General features: G+C 45.1%; 1 protein-coding gene across 5 annotated transcripts in view; it reads right to left on the bottom strand.

Annotated features, from left to right (window-relative positions):
* Positions 1-22,392, bottom strand: part of NARS2 (asparaginyl-tRNA synthetase 2, mitochondrial) — a 74,215-nt gene that overhangs the window by 15,777 nt on the left and 36,046 nt on the right. For all 5 annotated transcript variants that reach the window (XM_065581733.1, XM_065581730.1, XM_065581732.1 and 2 more), the window contains 4 exons: positions 13,759-13,891; positions 2,726-2,824; positions 2,540-2,577; positions 252-318 (listed from right to left, as the gene is read on the bottom strand). In XM_065581733.1, coding sequence (XP_065437805.1) covers positions 252-318; positions 2,540-2,577; positions 2,726-2,824; positions 13,759-13,891 — 337 coding nt within the window. The remainder of the gene's footprint in view (positions 1-251; positions 319-2,539; positions 2,578-2,725; positions 2,825-13,758; positions 13,892-22,392) is intronic.

Here is a 22,392-nt window from a genome sequence, read left to right as displayed (position 1 = left end):
TAACAACTTGTTTCCTAAATTATTCAACGCTTCATCTTCCAAGCTACGGTGGTTACACTGGATTATGGCTGGTTTGCAACCGTGCAATGACACAAAACAAAAGGACTGTGTGAACTAACAACTCTGTTGCAACATCAGAAAGAGAGAAGTGAGGCTTCCCCGGGATTTAGAAATGGAGAGCATTCTGCAGACCCACCACAGAGAAGCAGGAACCAGGCTTTGGCTCTCTCACAGCCAGGGTACCCACTGACCTTTGGTTGGAAAGTGAATGTCTGAGGAGCTCGCTTTAAAATTTCCACTGCTTCAGTATACGAAATTCTGCAAGAGAAAAAAATAAGCATTTGACACTGCAAAGGAGAGTACCAAGAGGGTCCCTTCCTAAGCATTGCACTGGAAAACGAAAGGGACACTCCAGCCATGCCACCTTGGGTTGTGATCTCAGATTTCTCAATCTAAGCAAGGTCAACTCTGTTACATACCTTGGGCTTGGTCTACACTAAACCCCCAAATCGAACTAAGGTACGCAACTTCAGCTACGTGAATAACGTAGCTGAAGTCGACGTACCTTAGTTCGAACTTACCGCCGTCCAGACCCGGCAGGCAGGCTCCCCCGTCGACTCTGCGTACTCCTCGCGGCGAGCAGGATTACCGGAGTCGACGGGGAGCACTTCTGAGTTCGATTTATCGCGTCCAGACTAGACGCGATAAATCAAACCCAGAAGTTCGATTGCCTGCCGCCGAACCAGCGCGGTAAGTATAGACAAGCCCTTGGATGGAAACTTCTCTCCTAAAGGAACTCCAGAATATCACAGGAAGAGCTCCTGGTAACTTAGTAGATTACAGTTTCTCACTGAGTTAGTCACTGAACCTAGGTGCTGCTTATTGCTTTACCACACATGATGCCTTAACAATGAGCACCTGGAGAGATCAAAGATTACATGATACTCTTCTCAAGAGGGGTGTGTGTGTGTGGGGGGGAGCAGGCAAATTCCAGTTTGGAGGATTATGTTCTGCCCGCCTTCATTTCATAAGATGCTTCTTTTATACTGTTACAACACACTGTTAAACAGACTTCATGTTCCACCCTAGAGGTGGCTGCATATTGTCTGGGACTGAAGTGATTCCATTGAAATCTAGTTTGTATTAGTACATGGGAGCTCTTCAGGATGAAAGAAATCCCATCAGCCTAGCACCAACCATGTGCTCCACACACTACTCTACAAGAGGACAGATCATGCCATGAAGCGCTGACATTAATAGAAGAGTTACGATTGTCACAATGTAAAATGCCAGACTTATTTTTATCAACATGTCTGTGTCCCCAAAAAAGCAATTCTGGCACCAGATTCTCCACCATTGTAAATCAATAGAGCAATTGGCAGAGCAAACTGGGATAACAGAGTGAAGAATCTGTCCCAGTGTCTTCTTTGCAACCTGCAAAAATGGGACTGGAAATCAAAACCAAACCAAGGAAGCTGCGTGATGGATTTTCCACATACCAGGCTGTAACAACGTAAACAAGCCATCCCTGGGAAAACTAAAATAGCCTGGTAACAATAACCAAATCTCTGTGTATCACTGGCTAAATCCAGTTCTAGACCAAGCTCCCTAAAGAAGATCCACAAGGATTCAATAATACATTAAAGCTTTCTGAAATAAACAGTCAGTGAGGAATATGCTGTTCCATGTGCTTGGGTTACGGGATTCCACAATAACTCGGCTGGAAACTCACCTACTTTTGCTACCTGAAGCCTTTTGAAAGTGGCCCATAGCTCAAATGTGACTCATGGTGTTCTCTCTCTCTCTCTCTCTCTCTCTCACACACACACACACACACACACACTGCACTTCTCAGCAACGTTTTGTGGTGCTTGTGCAGATGAAAATAACACTGAAAGTTATAAATCACAAATCCATTGTCATCAAGCATGGATGTGGCAGGCTAGCTTAAGTGCAACACCCGGGAAAGTTGTGGGTGGGCGCTCTGGTACGGCTTGGCAGAATGAATGGACAGCCACCAGACGTCAAGCGCTCAGATGAGAGTGGAGCAAAAAGGAGATGCCTGGAGGCCCAGAATGGGGACTGAAGTCCTCTCTTATCTAAAAGCAGTCAAGGGCTATAGAGCTAATACAGAACAGCTGGGATTTCGAGGAAAGAGGAGCATATCACAGTCTAAAGGGGCATGGCTGAAGCCTATGAACAATTATTTATTTTGCAGTAGCGCCCAGAGCGTGGGTAGGCACTGCACAGACATACACCATCAGGAAGACAGTCCCTGTGCCAAAGTGTCTGGGAAGACAAAAACAAAGGGTAGGAGAAACAGATGCAACACACAAGCAAAGTGGTCAGGGAGACGGTAACCATTCCTGAGGCAAAGAGCACAGCTTAAATACAGGTAGGGAACTGCGATTAGGGCCTTTAAAAGACATTGTGCAGAATTAATAGTCAGTGGCATGACAAGGGGACGGGGGAAAATAACTATTGAGGAGCTCAACCAACAGCAGCATGTCGTAGGTCAGCTATCAAAAATAGTACTCACGTTATGAATTTGTTCTTCAGCATCTGTTCTAACCTGCCCTTGGTTAAAACAAAAGACAAAAAATAAAAATGTAAACCTACTCTTAATGGGTAACACAAGAGAGCTCTGTTAAATTCAGGCCTACGCACTGCCAAGAGTGTTTGCAAGATATAGGGGGGTTGCAGTTTTTTCTCTCATGTTTATTACCTTTTGAGCAGGCGATACATATTTATGAAAAAGCTCAACATCTTGAAGACATTTGGAGAGCACGATGCTTGTCGCGGTCTTGAAAAGATCCTCCATAACCTAACAGGAAAAACACAGAACAGCACGAAATTGAGACCACCTATATATCCTAGGCCAGGGGTCGGCAACCTTTCAGAAGTGGTGTGCCGAGTCTTCATTTATTCACTCTAATTTAAGGTTTCGCATGCCGGTAATACATTTTAATGTTTTTAGAAGGTCTCTTTCTATAAGTCTATATTATATAACTAAACTATTGTATGTAAAGTAAACAAGGTTTTCAAAATGTTTAAGAAGCTTCATTTAAAATTAAATTAAAATGCTGATCTTACTCCACCAGCCTGCTCAGCCCACTGCCAACCTGGGGTTCTGTTCACCTAGGCCGGCAGAGGGCTGATCAGGGCCTGCGGCCGGGACCCCAGACCTGGGGTGGGGGTGGGGGGGTGGGAGTATTTCAGGGGTCAGGGCAGAGGGCTGGGGTTCAGGGCAGAAGGCTGGGAAGTGTGTGTGTGTGGGGGGTTCAGAGATCAGGGCAGAGGGCTGTGAGGGGTGCAGGGCAGAAGGCTGGGTGTGTGTTGGGGTGTGGGGGGTTCAGGGCAGAGGGCTGGGTGTGTGTTGGGGTGGGGGGGTTCAGGGCAGAAGGCTGGAGGTGTGTGGGGGGGTTCAGGGCAGAGGGGTGTGGGGATGCAGAGCAGAGGGCTGGAGTGCTCGGCTCGCAGGGGTGCTCCCAGCCCCCTGCCCTGAGCGGCTCATGGCAGGGGGCTGGAAGGGATATGCCCTGTTCCACCCCCTTCCCCCAGGCTCCGTCCCTACCTCTCTCTGCGTCCTCTACAGAGCTGTGTGCACGCTGCCGCTCTTCCCCCTCCCCCTCATTAGGGCCATCAGCTGATTGGCCAGGGACGGAGGGGGAGGGGGGCAGGAAAGCACCACGCTGGGGGAAGAAGCGGGGGAAGGGGGAAGCTTGGCTGCCGCAGGACCAAGCTTCTGCCTCCTGCCCCCAAAGGGGAGAGCGGTGTGCGGGGGGGCTGAGTGGGGCTGGGGGCCGGGACCGCGGCAGGGAGCTGCGTGCCACTTAAAATCAGCTCGCGTGCTGTGTTTGGCACGCGTGCCATAGGTTGCCAACCCCTGTCCTAGGCTATACATAAAACGAGTTACGTGCAGGCCAAGAGTGTCTTGTCCCCCTCTAGTTGCTGGTCTACATAAGAGCCTATCAGCTTGTTCCTGCTTCCAACTAAAGGGCTTAATCCTTTAGCTCAAGAGGCCGAGGCGTGGGCTTTGAGAGCCACTCCCTGCTGATGATCTGATATTCTTAAGTATTTGCAATGAAAGTTACATATTTAAAACATTCAAACAGCAACCCAGGTCAGCAGCAAAGAAAAGTTGTTACCTCCTGTAGTTGTTGGTCTCGGGCTAGTTCATATGGGGTGTTTGCCCTTTAATGAACAGTTCTTTTTCTGCTTTGTTATTATGATTTGTAATAAGGTAGCATTTAGAGGACCCATCCAACATCAGGACCCCACTGTGCAAGGCACTGTACAATCATATAGTAAGAGACAGTTTCTGCCCTGAAGAGCTTACGCCAAACAGACAGAGGGTGGGAGAAAAGAAACATTATTCCAATTTTACAGACAAGGAGGTGAGGCACAGAGAGACTAAGAGATATATCCACAAAGGTATTTCAATGGGAGGTAGGTGCCTAAATACATTTCAGGAACTGGGCTGAAGGGACTTGCCCAGTGTGACACAGGAAGTCTGTGGTAGAGTGGGGAACTGAACTCAGAGCTCCTGAGTCCTAGCCCAGTGCACCAACCACAAGCCTGTCCTTCCTTTGGGATTTTGTTCTTCTGTGGTACATGTAGAGGAGAATGTGATACCGATGGGGTGTGAACATTTGCTAAGCCTCCTGCTTTCTCTTTCTAATTCACAGCAGTGTCCAAACTCCGCAGGCCTGTGTCAGGGATGGAATAGTGCCGTCAGGCCACAGCTGAGCTGAAGCTGGGACTAAAGATTAGCACCTCCCAATAAAAGGGCGGTTTGGTTTTAACACGTTCTGAGGCGTTCTCTCAGATCGCAAGTGGCGATTGTGCCCTCAGTAGCAGAGTCCAGATGCGGCCTGAATCTACTATTTACTCCAGGTTACCAGTAGCCATTGCCTAGCCAAACAGTGACTAACTGAACGTTTGAGGTGCAGCAATTCCCAGTCAGTAGAACCTGAGGAAACATGGGCTTCTGGGATATACACAGCCTGGCAGCAGAGCTGAGGTGTGTGGGGTATACACAGGTGTTTCAGGGAGGACGAACACATCTCTCCAAAAATCTCTCTTCTAGGGCCTCTCCACACTGGGGAAATTTCCTCCCAAAATCCTAACTGGATTTAAAACCAGTTCAGCTAAAGCAGGTTTAAAAGTGGCCTGGAATCACAGTATAGACCAGCTTTTAGGCACTCTGTCCAAGTTCTCCAGCTAGTCTCAACTGGAGAAGGTATTCTTCACCTCCTGTCACAAACTGCTGAAGTGCTGCTGTGCATTATTAAATAGTTGCTGCATTCTTCCCAAGAGGTGGCTGTATTGCCGCAGTGGGTAAATGGATTCCTACAGGGCTAAACACTGCTCTCGGTTACATCTGTACAACTCCATGGAAGGCAATGGGGATGCCTGGATATAAAACAACAGAATTTGTCCTCCAGTTTAGAAAGTGCTTGCAGATCCAAACAGCTGAAAGGCCCTACCACATGTAAATGAAGCCCGTTACCATTATTGGTACCCCTACACTGGATACATTAAAAGCCAACGTTCCTGCAGTTGAACTGATTGAGCAGCAAGTGACCCAACAGTTGACTTTGTACCCTCTTTAAACTAGCTAGAAAAAGACTTATGCAAATGAAATTAGGAAAATTCATTGATAATTATAACAGCCCGGTTTCAAACAGGCAGCGAGGAAAGGATTTTACATTAAGCTTCCTCTTTCTAGGAAATGAAAGTACCATCTGGTGCACGAAACCAAAATTTTATTTTGTTTAAGTAGGTCTATTTTTTGTTTTTGCTTTGTGCTAAAGAAAGAAGTAGGTTCCCACAGATCCAACATAAGCAGCTTGCTTCTTGCGGGGAAAAAAGTGGGTGGTCAGGGAAAAAACAAGCTGAGAAATATTTCCAAGCTTGAGACTGAGGTTATATTTTGGCAAAACCAAAACCATATGGTTCACCCATTGTCTCTTCCGGACTGCAGTTACTCTTATTTATATATGCACTGCCAAGGTACTTTATAAGGCAAACTCAAGATGAAAGATCTCTGCCCCAAAGGGGCATGTCTTCACAGCAAACTGAAGGTGTGATTGTAACACAGGTAGGCATCCCCTTGGCTAGCTTTAAACCAGGTAGCACAGGTAACAACGGTAGCCAAGACATGGTAGCATGAGCGAGCTGTGACGGGTTGGATCACAGAAACCCCCTTGGGAGCTGCCACCCGATGTGCAAAGACTACCCCTGCTTCTGTTATCCCCGCCAGCTCAGGACTCCAGTACCCTGTCTTGCTGAGCCAGACACTCCCATCTGGCTCCAGGGTCTGAATCACTTGTCCCAAAGCTGCAAGTTTACCTGAAAACAGCTCACAGTAGTGTGTTTGTCTTTAGCACTCAGATGCCCAACTCCCAATGGGGTCTAAACCCAAATAAATCCGTTTTACCCTGCATAAAGCTTATGCAGGGCAAACTCATAAATTGTTCGCCCTCTATAACACTGATAGAGAGATATGATAGAGATTAATACATACTCTGAGTAAATTACTAAGTAAAAAGTGATTTTATTAAATACAGACAGTAGGATTTAAGTGGTTCCAAGTAGTAACAGACAGAACAAAGTAAGTCACCAAGCAAAATAAAATAAAATGCGCAAATCTATGTCTAATCAAACTGAATATAGATAATCTCACCCTCAGATGCTTCAGTAAGTTTTTTCTCAGACTGGACACCTTCCAGGCCTGGGCACAATTCTTTCCCCTGGTACAGCTCTTGTTGCAGCTCAGGTGATAGCTAGGGGATTCTTCATGATGGCTCCTCTCTCCCTTGTTCTCTTCCACCCCTTTACATATCTTTTGCATAAGGCGGGAACCCTTTGTCCCTCTGGGTTTCCACCCCCCCCTCACTGGAAAAGCACCAGGTTAAAGATGGATTCCAGTTCAGGTGACATGATCACATGTCACTGCAAGACTTCATTACTCACTTGCCAGCACACACACATACAGGAAGACTCACAGGTAAATACAGCCATCTGCAGACAATGGGAGTCATCAAGATTCCAAAGCATCCTTAATGGCCCACACTTGACATAATTACAATAGGCCCTCAGAGTTATGTTTTATATTTCTAGTTTTAGATACAAGAGTGGTACATTTCTACAAATAGGATGATCACACTCAGTAGATTATGAGCTTTGTAATGATACCTTACAAGAGACCTTTTGCATGAAGCATATCCCAGTTACATTATATTCACTTATATTTTTATAAAACCATATAGACTGCACAACATCACACCCTCCTCCTGAACTTACTGCCAGAGTCTTGGACACTGACCATGGCGGAGGCAGTATACCTAAAATTCGTTTTTGGGCTCCCCTATGGGGCAGACACTCCTGTGTCCCCCAAAAGGGAAAGAGACCCTGATCCAGCTGTAGGGTCACAGCTACCAGCTATGAGAGACCTTTCGCTGGGCAGCAAAATCCCCCCCCCCTTTTACTCAGGTTGGATTTGCTTCCAGCTAGAGTCTTTGGGGTTTGTTCCCACTGCCGCAGTCACCAGGACCCCAACTTTCAGCTCCAGGATACATGTCTCTGTGCACCTCTTCCACTCCATTACAGCCAGGTCATGCTTCTGGGTCTTAATTGCTTTGTCTCTTAAGTCCAGGTTGGTGGGCAGCCTTTTCTTTTTCCAGGCCAGTCTTTTCCCGGGCAAATTGTACATCAATTTCCATTTGTCTTCCCTTGAGACCATCATTCAATGAGCTAGGATACCACAGAGAACACCCTCCTGCCAGAACAGGCACCCCTCCCCTCCTGTCTTGCTAGGTTAGACACTCCAGTCAGCTTCAGCACAGACAGAGGTTGGGCCACACGCATCTGCAGTTCACTGAAACTGAGATGCACTCAGCTCAGGGGCTTCTTAGTTAACAGAGACATTCCCAGTGCCCATTTTTCAGTCTTTCTGGGCAATTTGCAACTTGGGTAGTTTTAGCTTCTTTTGACCTTCATTCTTACTTATTTTGCTTCCTTTTTTGTCCCTACTTCCCTTTCCCGAAATAAGCAAACAGAAAATAACAAACCAGTAACCACTTTGTCTGTTCTCCAGCCACCACACTTAAAACTCACTTAAAATCACTACCAGTATCTCAAAGCAATCAGCTGTGATCCTGCTCGACTACGCCACTGTGACGGGTTGGATCACAGAAACCCCCTTGGGAGCTGCCACCCGATGTGCAAAGACTACCCCTGCTTCTGTTTTCCCTGCCAGCTCAGGACTCCAGCACCCTGTCTTGCTGAGCCAGACACTCCCGTCTGGCTCCAGACACAGACCCAGGGTCTGAATCACTTGTCCCAAAGCTGCAAGTTTACCTGAAAACAGCTCACAGTAGTGTGCTTGTCTTTAGCACTCAGATGCCCAACTCCCAATGGGATCTAAACCCAAATAAATCCGTTTTACCCTGCATAAAGCTTATGCAGGGCAAACTCATAAATTGTTCGCCCTCTGTAACACTGATAGAGAGATATGATAGAGATTAATACATACTCTGAGTAAACTACTAAATAAAAAGTGATTTTATTAAATACAGACAGTAGGATTTAAGTGGTTCCAAGTAGTAACAGACAGAACAAAGTAAGTTACCAAGTAAAATAAAATAAAATAAAATAAAATAAAATGTGCAAATCTATGCCTAATCAAACTGAATACAGATAATCTCACCCTCAGAAATGCTTCAGTAAGTTTTTTCTCAGACTGGACACCTTCCAGGCCTGGGCACAATTCTTTCCCCTGGTACAGCTCTTGTTGCAGCTCAGGTGATAGCTAGGGGATTCTTCATGATGGCTCCTCTCTCCCTTGTTCTCTTCCACCCCTTTATATATCTTTTGCATAAGGCGGAAACCCTTTGTCCCTCTGGGTTTCCACCCCCCCTCACTGGAAAAGCACCAGGTTAAAGATGGATTCCAGTTCAGGTGACATGATCACATGTCACTGCAAGACTTCATTACTCACTTGCCAGCACACACACATATACAGGAAGACTCACAGGTAAATACAGCCATCTGCAGACAATGGGAGTCATCAAGATTCCAAAGCATCCTTAATGGCCCACACTTGACATAATTACAATAGGCCCTCAGAGTTATGTTTTATATTTCTAGTTTTAGATACAAGAGTGGTACATTTCTACAAATAGGATGATCACACTCAGTAGATTATGAGCTTTGTAATGATACCTTACAAGAGACCTTTTGCATGAAGCATATCCCAGTTACATTATATTCACTTATATTTATAAAACCATATAGACTGCACAACATCACACTAGCAACCCAAGCCACAAGCCCATCGGTGACCCTGAGAGCATACATAGGTTGCTAGCCCATAGTGAAGCCCGTGCCACCATGTATACACTACTGTTGTTACTCATGCTAGATAGATTCAAGCCAGCATGCCTACCCATGCTGCTTCCTTTGCAGTAAAGACATACCAACAAGGTTACAATTTTAACAGGACAAGATGGAGGGATGGGAAATAGGATATCACAAAAGCAAGTGGAGGAGTACAACCAATGCCTTGTTAATTTCATTTCTGTTAGTACTTTGGTGATGGGATGGACTGGAGGGGCCAGGTTTTATAGGCCTCCTGCAAGAAGTGTGACCTGAAAAGGAAAATTTTTTTGTCTGTTCCCTTTATTTATTTCTTAATAAAGATGGCATAAAAGCTGGGGAGGGAGCAGTGGGGTGGTGGTGTAATTTTCCCATCCTCCACCCCAAATTTTTTTCCTGCTTTTTTCTTTTTAAACTTTAAAAGTCTCAGCAGGCCTTCCCTGATTTTGTTGGAGGACTTCTTGAAGGTCTCCAATTGGGATTCTGAGCTCAGACCTTAACTTTGTGGTACTCTGCTTGTGACTTTCGATATCCCCAATATAAAACTACACCTGAAGTGAAAACAGTAGATATTTCAACAAAGCAGTACTGTATTTGCAACAAAATTGGAGGTTTGAGACAACAGGGCTGCTGTGCAACGGAGGAGAATGTGTGAGCATCTCTGCTGTCAGCATAAGGCACAATCACCGATACACTCCCGTATGGGATTATTTGTCTACACGTTCACCCTGAATCGTGCCCAATGACGATGATGTAGTCTTCGGTCGATAGCAGGTTGCTACATGTTCAAGCAATGTCATGCACTTGTCATGATTCACCCGAGTTTTCATGCACTGATATTCCTCTCCTCTTCATACTTGCTCACACAAAATGGTGAGACTCATGTCAGATACTCACTCACCCCTGCTGTGTGCATAGCTGTCGTGTAAGGAGCTAAATTTCTAGAGAGCAAGGGCTGTGCTCACGGTGTGTCACAACAGAACAGTCAGCGGTGTCAACTGGCTGTCTACATTGGTCTGTTGCAAGTGAATGATGTAACTGAACACTCTCGTAGGCAAACACATCACCCCAGAAACCAACTCTGGGATCCCAGAGGAGCTCTCTCACCATTTTTGTACAGGAAATGTTTGCCTCAAGAAACAATTGCTCCAAAGGACCAACAGAAATAATTTGTCAGTGAAACAGCTGCAAAGAAAATATTTCTCATTGTGTTGACAATGACCTATTTCCTAATGACAAACACAAAACTTACATTAAAAGCACATTATTAAGGTTGCAAAGTCAAGCAATCAAGTTAAGAAGTGCCCAAATTAAAGTTGCCCATGCAACTTTAACTCAGCACCCTTGTGCATATGCATGATGATCTTTAATTACATCATTACATACTATTTTTTTCTACAAGACCTCTGCCTCATTAAGTGCACAGGATGAACAGTGCTCACTTAATGAGGAGCTATTTAATAGTTTGTTTTCTCCTAGGCTGCAGCCTTATTTACTACACACTATTCAAACCCTGCCCTGAAGACAGAATTATTAATTTCCTCCAGGGCTTATCTATGATGCTCATCATTATGTTATCTGAGTACTTCACAAACATTAATGATCACTACACCCCTTGTGAGGAGAGGTGTATTACCACCCCCATTTTACAGATGGGGAACTGAGGCACATAGAGCTTAAGATCAAAAGTATCCACTAATTTTGGGTGCCCAGTTTGAGATACCTAGGTTATGATTTTTCAGTGTACTTAGCATAACGTATCACTTTATTTGTTCAAAGCACAGCTCCCATTGACTTCAATTGCAGCTGTGAGTGCTCTGCGCTTCTACATATCAGACCCCAGGTGTCTCAAGCTGGGCACCCAGAAAACGAAGAACACAGAATTAGGGACCACCTGTGAAAAGTGTGGTTGAAGTGGTTTGTCTAGCATCTCACGGAAACGCTGTTGCAGAGGCAGGAATTGAATCTAATTCTTCAGGGCAGCACTCAGTTGCCTTAACTACAAGAGTGTCCTTTCTGTTCCTGCAATGCCCTGTCTCATTCACTATGCACCTTCTGACTTCAGTAACAAAAGAGGCAAATAACAGCCTCCCCTACTAAATAGCATCGATTCACTCCCAGAGCACCAGCCACCACGTGCACTGAATGAGGCAGGGGTCCTGTGGGAAAATATTATGTGACCATGTAATTAAAGACTGTATCATAAAGCATATGCACAAGCGGGTTAAATTAAGGTTGCACAGGCAACCTTAATTCTGGCATTTCCTAATTAATGAGTGTTTAACTTTGCAACCCTAATAATGTTCTTTTAATGTAGTTTTTGTGTGTGCAATTGAGTCAGATTTTATGAAAACACACTGAAATATTCCATCATGTGGTATCATATTAACACCCACATGGGTCATCAGCAGGGTTGCAACCTTTAGATACACTGCATAGACCTCTGCCACTTGAGTTAATGGAGTAACTGACAGTGGTAGTAGGTTGTAATCGCCTATGTGGACCAGCACTAGCGGAGGATGGGATGCTTTACCAGTGATGCTTTGCACCAGCAGGGGAACTGAGGACTCATGGACCTTGAGCTCCATGCCAGGTGCTGGAGGGCAGTGTGCTCTCACAGGCACAGTCTCTTTTGCTGAGAGTCTCATGTAATCATATGACTCCTGCAGCTGGGGCTTTGAGAAAAGACAATGAGTACCACAAAACGGGGGATAAAAATCACAAGAGCTGGCAACATTGTGGGATGGCTCTGGGGACTGTGTAATGCAACACAGTACCTTTCATTTTAGGAGGACAGTAAAAAAACCGATCACATCCTGGGTGATACTGAATGATAAGTGGTATGAGCTATCAGTGACCTATGCAAAATAAGTTTTGCCATCTCAGTCTGTTTCCTAGTGGGCAGGCGTCTACAGCTCCAAAGCCACCACTCCTGTGCTGGAAATAACTAGCCCTTGTTGCTTGTATCAAAGAGGTCAAGGACGGAACGGGCAGAGATCCTGAACTTTTCTTACAAACACACACGTAGCCCATCTGGATAAGAGGTCAGCCTCAATGGCAGCAGGGCAGTGTCAGGACTTAGGCCAAAATTTTCACATGCGGGAGCCTGAAGTAAGCCTTGTGTATTCATGTTTACGCCCCTAAACAAATGCCTTGATCTGAGCACCCAAAACTCCCCCTGGTGTTGATGGGAGGTTCAGGTAGTCCACACTTTGGAAAAATCAGGCTGTTTGTATTTTGGTACCAAGACATGGATTTAGAAACCTCATTTGAAACACCCACGCATGCAAATTTGGCCATTAGTCGCCAGGACTTTCAACGGGGCACCCTTTGTAAAGCACTAAACTCAGTGAACAAACTTTCAACAGAAAAGCCGCACAGTGCACTGAGCCGTGCAAGGGTGTTGAATTTAGATCAGTTTCTCTAAAGACTTATGGAGAAACAGAAACTTAATTGAGGCCTTAGTGCAGCTGTCAGATATTTGTTAATGGCTTGCCCAGTGATTTCAAGAAACAGGAACTCTACTTCTTTAAATAAAAACATCACAAGAATAAGTATTTTGCAATCCAGAATGTGACCTGTAGAATAAACCACTGTGATAGGAAGAAAAATTTCTCGCACAGCTGATGATGGTGGTCAGAGATTGAGGGGGGAGGGGAGAACCCAGAGAAATTAAGATTTTGCAAGACATTTAACAACAACAACAAAAATTCTCAAAGCCAAAGGGGCAAAGTTCTTTCCTCCTCCTAATCAGAGCAAAACCCACAAACCTTTCAGAACTTTGAATTATTTTTGAATTGTAGAACCTGAGACATTCTGAAAGATTCTAATTCTCTATTTCCTCTGGACTGACTCTTCCCCACAAGCCCCAGGAGGTGGGGTCCTCAGAACAACTAGGACCACGATGTGTAAACTGTGCTTTCTGAGAGCCAGAGGGTGGCATCTGTTTGTGCAAAATGGCTCTCATCTCAGCTTTAGTACGCAGGTAAGACCAGCAGTGATTACATGTTCCAGCCTTCTGCTAAAATCGAGGTGGACTATTACATGCTGGGAATAGTAATCTCTGCAGGTTGTTCCTTTGTATTAAAAATGAGCGCAGTCCTGGAGCACGTCGTAGAAATCTCTGTTTGGCCAATGGCTCACACAGAGCACACTGGATCAGCCCTTTTCTCAAATCCGTCCTCATTTCCCCTCAGTGGCCATTCCTCTGCCCAAAGAGACCTTAAATGCTTAGCGGTCTTCAACACAACTCCTGATTTATCTAGAAAGATTACAGTAGGTGATAGGAGGTTCAATTCCACTGCCCCTGAGGCCGACCACAGTGAATGGAGGCGAAAGCTCCAATACCTTTAAAATCACACACAAACGGGTACCTACCTGAATGATGTCCTGGAGGCTTTCAGTGAAAGACACCTCTGCTTCTACCATGTAGAACTCTGCCAGGTGCCGGCGACTTTGAGAATTCTCGGCTCGAAAGGTTGGGCCGAAGGTGAACACCTGTGTAAATGCACTGCAATGCAATAAGAAACAAGATGCATTTTAGACACAAGGTAAGACAGCAGATTTTGGACTGGGAGCAGAGATGGGTACACTCTATCCAAGCTCCACCTACAATCCCATTTTCCTCCCACCATCCCAGGGTAGCTGGGATGTTTCTGTTAACTGTTTCACTGCTGATCAGTTTATCAGCACTGTAATTTCAAATTGCCATCATTATGCTTCAGAGTTAACACACTAAGCTAAGTGAGGCAGTTCCCACTTCTTTGTTACTGAGTCAGCCTCATTCAGATAACATATGGCATTTGGATGGGTTTTGCCATCGACATTAGTGCTAGACACGTTTTTCTTAGTAAATGAGAGCTAACACTGAAGAAACAGATCAGGGTCTCAGAGACGTGCTGGCACATCACAATGCTCAGGACAGACAAAGCTCCAGCTGCCAGACACTATTGTTCCACCACGTCATTCACACCTGCTCTTCAGCAGGTTTAACTGACATCATAGTGGTCAAAATGCCTCAAGCTACTGCAATCTGGTATACACGAGGGCTCCCATCACTGATGCAGCTGAACAGGTGCTAGCGGCGACAGGAAATAGCTATAACCTTCTCTTACACAGTGTGGCTCTCTGCCCCCCTCTAATGGCTGGTCCACAGAGGTTTATAGGTCTGCAACAGCCTTTGAGATAAATAGACCCAGGTCTTTCGTTTCAGGCAGTAGAGACTCCTTCTTTTAGATTCATAGGTCCCACGTTCAATCCCCACTTCCAGTGACCCAACTGGGGCATCATGTGACTTAGATGTGCTCAAAGCTTGTCTCCTAATTGTTTGATATTTGCCCAACAGCCTTCCATGGAATCTATTTCATCCATTCTCTCTCTTATGCCACACTCACTAGCATGGAAACCGAGGGCCTTCCAAATCACCATCTTCCTCCACAAAAATCTTCCTACCAAAATTCAACCTCTTTCAGTTTAATTTGTTTTTATTTGGGGAAGGTTACATTCAAAGCAGCAAGTTTTCCATTGTGATCTGAAGACTGCCAGATTCATGGAAGTTCTAATTCAGGAGAGAGCTTCACAGCAATAGGCCAGTGGCTTAAACAGCCTTGTCACCCCCACGCTTCAGTAGAATATAGCTGTGATCGCGGACAGTAGCCTGGGTCTAGATTAGCTGTGCCCTTCAGTTTATTCTTTATCTGCCACTATCTTTAACGGTAGGCAGCATACGGGAAAACATGAACTCTCCTAGTAGAGATTAAGAGTTGCTTGATATTTACGCCAAGCTGTGAAGTGCAGGAGTTGTGCATGTAATTCGAGACGAACTCAGTAAGGGTATACACTGAAACAGGATGTGCAGCTGCTAAAAATCTGATCACAAAAGTTTCTGTTCATGTTAATTCTGATAAACAGAAGGTTAAAAAGAAAACAAAAAAAAACACAAGACCATAAAAAATTAAAAGGGTTCAAAAGCGTGTCCAAATAAAGGAACATGCATGTTATTGATCAGTCAGCTCTTCCTTCCGATCTCCATGTTGCAGAAGTGTATACGTTATTATTTGGAGGAAAGAGCCCTTCCACTGTCCAGTGATTACCAGGAATGAGACAAATGAGAATGCTGTTGGAAAGATCATTTTTCTAGCTCATCACTTATACGACAAGAGACAACAGAGGGATACAGACAGCCGGAGGAGCACAAGGAAACAAGACAAGATTGGTCAGCATGACAGACAGCACACGAGTGGCCTAACATATCACAGCAAAGGAGAATTTTAAGGAGGCATTTGAAGGAGAATAGGGAAGTAGCTTTCCGCATGTTTATGGGGAGCTCCTCCCAAGCACGAGACGCTGATCCATGACTGGGGTTCTTAAGACACTACCGCAATACAATTAATAACATTCCCAGTTCTTTAAAGACCAGTAGAGTATGTTTACACTGCAATAAAAGACCCCTGGCATGGCCGTGGCTGGCCCAGGTCAGCCTACTCTGGCTCGTGGGCTCAGGCTGCAGAGATATCAAATTGCAGCAGAGACTCAGACTTTAAAGTCAGAAGGGACCATTGTGATCCTCTAGTCTGACCTCCTGCAAATTGTAGGCCACTGAACCTCACCCACCCACTCCTGTAGTAGACCCCTAACCTCTGGCTGAGTTACTGAAATCCTCAAATCATGATTTAAAGACTTCAAGTTACAGAGAATCCACCATTTACACTAGTTTAAACCTGCAAGTGACCCATGCCCCATACTGCACAGGAAGGCAACCCCCCCCCGCCCCCCAGCATCTCTGCCAATCTGACCTGGAGGAAAATTCCTTCCAGACTGTAAATATGGTGATCAGTTAGATCCCTAGCATGTGGGCAAGACCCACCAGCCAGACACTCTGCGAAAGAGCCCTCCCCATCTAGTATCCCATCACCGGCCACTGGAGATATTTGCGGCTAGCAGTTGCAGATCGGCTACATGCCATTGTAGTCAGTCTTCTCATACAATCCCCTCCATAAATTTATCAAGCTCAGTCTTGAAGCCAGTTAGGTTTTTGCTGCCACAGATCCCCTTGGAAGGCTGGTACAGAAATTTGTTCCTCTGATGGTTAGAAACCTTCACCTAATTTCAAGCCTAAATTTATTGATGGCCAGTTTATATATGTTTGTTCTTGTGTCCATACTGGTGCTTAACTTAAATAATTCCTCTCCCCTCCCTGATATTTATCCCTCTGGTGCATTTATAGGGAGCAATCATATCTTCCCATAGCCTTCTTTTGGTTAGGCTAAACAAGCCAAGCTCTTTGAGTCTCCTCTCATTAGGTAGGTTTTCCACTCCTTGGGTCATCCTACTAGCCCTTCTCTGTACCTGTTCCAGTTCGAATTAATCTTTCTTAAACATGGGAGACCAGAATTGCACACAGTACTCCAGATGAGGAGTTACTAGTGCTTTGTAGAATGGTATTAAGACTTCTCTGTCTCTACTGGAAATACTTCGCCTGATGCATCCTAGGAGTGCATTAGCCTTTTTCACATCCGCATCACATTGGCAGCTCATAGTCATCCTGTGATCAACCAATACACCCAGGTCTTTCTCCTCCTCTGTCACTTCCTAATGATAAGTCCTCAGCTTATAGCAAAAGTTCTTGTTGTTAGTTGCTAAGTGCATGACCTTGCACTTTGCACTGTTAAATTTCACCCCATTTCTATTACTCAGTTTTCAAGGTCATCCAGATCTTCTTGTACGGTATTCCGTTTCTCCTCAATATTGGCAATACCTCCCAACTTTGTGTCACCCATAAATTTTATTAGCACACTCCCACTTTTTGTGCCAAGCTCATTATAAAAATGTTAAATAAGATTGGACCCAAGACCGATCCCTGAGGAACTCCACTAGTACCCTCCCTCCAGTCTGGCAGTTCACCTTTCAGCATGACCCATTATAGTCTCCCCTTTTAACCAATTCCTTATCCACCTTTCAATTCTCATATTAATCCCCATCTTCTCCAATTTAACTAATAATTTCCTATGTGGAACTGTATCAAATGCCTTACTGAAATCCAAGTAGATTAGATCTACTGCATTTCCTTTGTCTAAAAAAATCAGTTTTCTTCTCAAAGAAGGAGTTTACATTGGTCTGGCACAATCTACCTTTTGTAAAACCATGCTGTATTTTATCCCAATTACCATTTGGGCTTGGGGTGAAGCCCAGACTCTGAGACCTCATGTGCGGGGAGGGTCTCAGAGCCCAGACTCCAGCCCAAGCCCAAATGTTTACACTCCTATTTTAGCTCCACAGTCTGAGCAAGCTGACCCAGTCTCTGAGTCTCGGTGCCACAAGTTTTTTATCACAGTACAGACAGAACCTTAGTGTTTGAAAGTGACATTTGAAAATCAGGGGCTTAGTTTTCATAAGATTCACAGATTCCAAGGCCAGAGAGGACAACTGTGATCATCATGGGTGACCTCCAGTATAACAAAGGCCACAGAACTTCCCCAAAACAATTCCTAGGAAACAGATCCAATCTTGATTTAAAAACGGTCAGCAATGGAGAATCCCAAAAAGTACTGAGCACCCTCAATCCCAACTGAAGTCAATGGGAGCTGACGGTTCTCAGCACCTCTGAAAATCAGGACCTTTTATGTCCTCAGATGCAACGGGGGTGGGGTGTGTGTGTGGGTCGGGGGGAGGAGGGGGCGGGGGCGGGGAGAGAGAATACCAGAAAAACCCGAACATGTGCCAAAGCATGGCAGCGGGGGCATTATTGTCTGTAATACTGTCCTGAAATATGCTACCACAGGAACACAAAACAGGCTTTGAAACAAGACCCTTGGTAGCCAATTTCACACAAAGCAGGACTGAGCTGACTGTTCACATAGCTAATAGACACCGTCTGAATGAAAACAGCACTAGCAGAGTGCAGTGCTACCTTTAATAAACTGCTCTCTCCCCCAAACTGGTATTTGATTTCATTCACTCCCAGTCTGGAGCCCAACATTGCACTGTACCACACAAAGCACACATCCTAAGGCACCAGCATGTTAAATCTAGTAAGGCGTCATCCTGTAAGATGCTGAACACTCTGGCCCCGATCCAGCAAAGCGCTGAGGCACATGCTTAACTGTAGGCATGTGACTGGCCCTATCTAAGTCAATGGAACAACTTACATGTTCCAAGTTAAGCACATGCCTAAGTGCTTTGTTGGATTGGGGCCAGAGCGCTGAGCACCTTGCAGGATTGAGCCCTTGTGGTCCATGTCTTTGTACTGTACTCAGAGATCATTGGTCGAGTCCGATCTGTGTGTATATTCCCAGAACCAAGGGAAACCAAGACCCAGTGGGAAATGACCATCTCTCTCCACTCCAACAACTTGGCCTGCTAAACCCAGGGTTGTGAGTTCAATCCTTGAGGGGGCCACTTAGGGATCTGGGGCAAAATCAGTACTTGGTCCTGCTAGTGAAGGCAGGGGGCTGGACTCGATGACCTTTCAAGGTCCCTTCCAGTTCTAGGAGATGGGATATCTCCATAATAAAAGGGAAACTATTTCCCTTGCTACTGAAATCCTCCTGGTTCTCTCTCATTTGACCCATTTCGTGGGGAGTAGGCAGGCGGCTGATGGCTGGCTATCCCCACTTCCCTTTCTCAGGGCTCGTCTACATGTAGAAATTATGCTGGTTTCACTCAAATCGATTTAAAAAAACTATTTCAGGAGCATGTTAAACCGGTAAGAGCTAGGTTTAAACCAATGTAAGAGGCCCAAAGCTACACCAGTTTAAACTGGCTTAAAAGCACCCCTCTAAACCAGCATAGCAACACTGTAGACCTGGTCTCAGCCACCCAGCTCCACTGATGACTTTTAGGCTGCAATTCAAATTTAGCTAACAATTCTGCTAATCACTCATGGGCAAGGAACGGATCCAGTTCCCCCTCTCACAGCGACAGATCTGCAGGAATAATAAAGATGTACTTGTGTCACTGAACTAAGCAAATATACCTCTGAGCCATCTTACATAGTCAGCTTAATAACCATCACACAGCAAGTTAGGGACAAGGCTGGGAATAGGACCCAGGAGTCCTGACTCAGGGCTAGCTACTAGACCACACATACACACATTTATTACTTCTTATTTGTTTTGCTGCAGTGCTCCCAAAGTTGCAGGTGCATTGCCAACACAAAGAGAATCACTGCAATGGGTCTTCCGGGCAGATCTGAGCCAGAAGGCAACCTATGCTGAGTGGGAATAAATCCTTTTCCGAAACAAGAGTAAGTGGACACAGAATGAGACTTACAAGGATAGTGTTCTCTTTGCTGACCCTCCACCCCCACGGTTTGCTCCCAGATGAAAGGCCCTTTCTTAAAAGTCAGATCAAAAACCTAAAAAGTGTTTCAATCCAAGGGTGGAAAGCAAGGCATGACGTCAATAGAGAGAAGGAGCAGCAGATAAGGATGGCAAAGCACCGGAGGCTGACCTTCCTCAGCATGCTGTCCTCTCTGGAGGAAGGGGAAGCTGAAGAGGAGTGCAAAAAATGCTCATTCTTACACAGTTCCATTGTATTTCACCTGACCTTGCTCATTTTGCAAGGCTTTTATCACCGAGGGCCGACCTGCTCCCCAGGCACTGTCCATAAATGGAGGATTTTGTCCTTATGTCCAAGGCCAAGACTCCCAGTCCCTCAACTGCTGGGCACCAGCTGGCTGCCACTCTAAACTCAGGGGAGGCTGCCTTTAAGCAACGCTGCGGTTCGCGACAGGCCGTGGGACCGTTCAGGATACAAAGCACTATACGCTGTTGCTCGTTCAAGCAGGCAGAGCCAACGCACACAGCGCCAGTCTGTCAGAGAAGCTGAGCACCCACTGATCCTAAGAAAGTCAGCGGGAGGAAAGGAGATAGAACGGGGCTGCTGGCTGGAGCCGGCGCACATTCTTTATCTGAAACTCCTTTCAAGATGAAAAATGGCCTTTCTTTGAAAACAAATGTTTTCAAAAACTTGAGAAAAAGCAAAACATTTGATTTTCCCCCAACTTCCGCCCCCCCTGCCTTCATTTGAAAAATAGACATTGGGGGGGGGAAACGGACGACAAAAAGTCCATTTTTTTAGTTTTAAAAAAATGTATTTTTTCAGGTTTTGGGGATTTTTGTTGAAAAAAATCAGAAAAAATTCATTTGAAATAATTTCCGTAAAATATAGTATTTTTGATCCACTCTACCAATAACTACAGATGTGGAAAGATACACCTCGGCCATTTGCTCATGCAATGCGTGGGTGGCTTGAGGCTTTAGCAGATGGCTGCTGTTTCAATACTTGATGTGACAAGGTGGAATTATACTTCCTTCTGTACACAGCCCAAACCAAGCTGCTGTCTGAGACGGTTAGACAGGCAGGGACTGAGAAGTGCCAAACTTCTGCCATCAGCCAGTCAGATCAGGCAGCAGTCTCCCGCACCGTGACTGGCAAGGGGCAAACGGAGCTCTGCGCCCACTGCAGGATGAAGAGCAGGCCCAGAACAATAGCACAACCATACCTAGAGGCCTGACTCTCTCCAGTTGCAATTCCATCAGTTCTGCTCTTGGTGCAAGGAATTGGGGATAAAGACAGTGAAGGGGGCACCAAACAAAATTAATATAGGGTCACCCAGGTCAGCTTGACACAGATCCAGGCATATTCATATAATCTAATAAATAAATAAATATGAATCCTATACTTTGCATTTCTACAGCCACCTGCCACCCCAGGCCCTCTAAGCACTTGACATACATTAATTAATTAAGCCTCACAACACACCTGTGCATTATCCTTATTTTACAGTTGGGAAAACCACAGTGCATAGAGGTAAAGTGAATTGCTTCAAAGCCATACTGCAAGCTTATGGCTGGACCACAAATAGAACAGAGCTCTCCTAAGCACTAACTCCTCTGCATTTACTACATGACGTGTTATTTTCAATGGAGTTTTGTTTTTCCCTGGTTTTAATTTTCTTCAAATCACTTTATTTAAAAAAAAAAAAAAAATCAATAAAGCCTCCAGATTAGCCATGGTAGCTCAAATCTTCCTGATGAAAGACAGTACACCAGTTTTTAGGCACTAGTTCAAATAACCATTCTCATGTCTTAGCTAACTGGGACACTGCAGTTTCAAAATGTTCTCCAAATTTAGATAAAATATGTAGCAAAGATTTCATTCAAAACCGGATCATGAGAGGGGCAAAGAACATGACTTTAATGAAAGCTGTTGTGTCCCATCTTTACCCTCTATGCTGGAAAGAATGCACACCTTCCTCAAACTGCAGTGGAGTGGCTTTAAAGAGTATTTTAAAGCGTCAATTTTTCAAACTATGTGTAGTCCCTGTACTCTACTGATTGCCTGCACACAAACAGTGCTCAAAAATTACACACACAGCTGCACAGATATACGAATGGAGACACAGTTGAGGCCCCTTTAAAAGTTTGGATCCAAGTATTTAAGACTTCAAAACCTACAGCATGCAAAACAAATGAATGACTATACTAAAAACCTGGGGAAAAAGTGGTTATGGCAACATTCTCCAGGTAGTGTTGCCATCACTTCCACTTTCTTTTTCTTGGGGTGCAAGCACTGTTCAACTTTAAAGAAATGCTTGTTGTTGCTTGTTTTGTGATGCAATCGGTTTGTTTTAGGGGAGGTGTGGAAAGCAGCAAGAGAGTTTGCTTTTTGCCTTAAGCGAACTACAGTCAGTTCTTGAGATACAGCTGGCTCCCTACGAACCAGGCATTGGTGTGTGGGCGGAGTTTTGAAAGATGGGACAACTTCTGTTCCAGGACTGGTGTATCTACACATGCATGTGAAGCTGCCCTGTAAGGCTCTGAGCTATGGATGAAGTTCTATGGCTTGTGTCACACAGAAGGCCAGACTTCGCTGGTTTTAAAGTCTATTCATCTGTTACTACTTAGAAGAGGCGTGACAACAGGTAACCCGAGAAAGTGGGTGTTGATAATTCTTCCCTTTACAAAAGTCTTGATTCAGAATAAATACACACGACTGACTTTTGACATG

Source organism: Chrysemys picta, chromosome 1 (genome assembly GCF_011386835.1).
Source record: "Chrysemys picta bellii isolate R12L10 chromosome 1, ASM1138683v2, whole genome shotgun sequence".
In the NCBI taxonomy this organism is placed as follows: domain Eukaryota; kingdom Metazoa; phylum Chordata; order Testudines; family Emydidae; genus Chrysemys; species Chrysemys picta.
The sequence above is the reverse complement of the archived record's forward strand: the minus strand, read 5'-3'. Positions and strand labels throughout refer to the sequence as shown.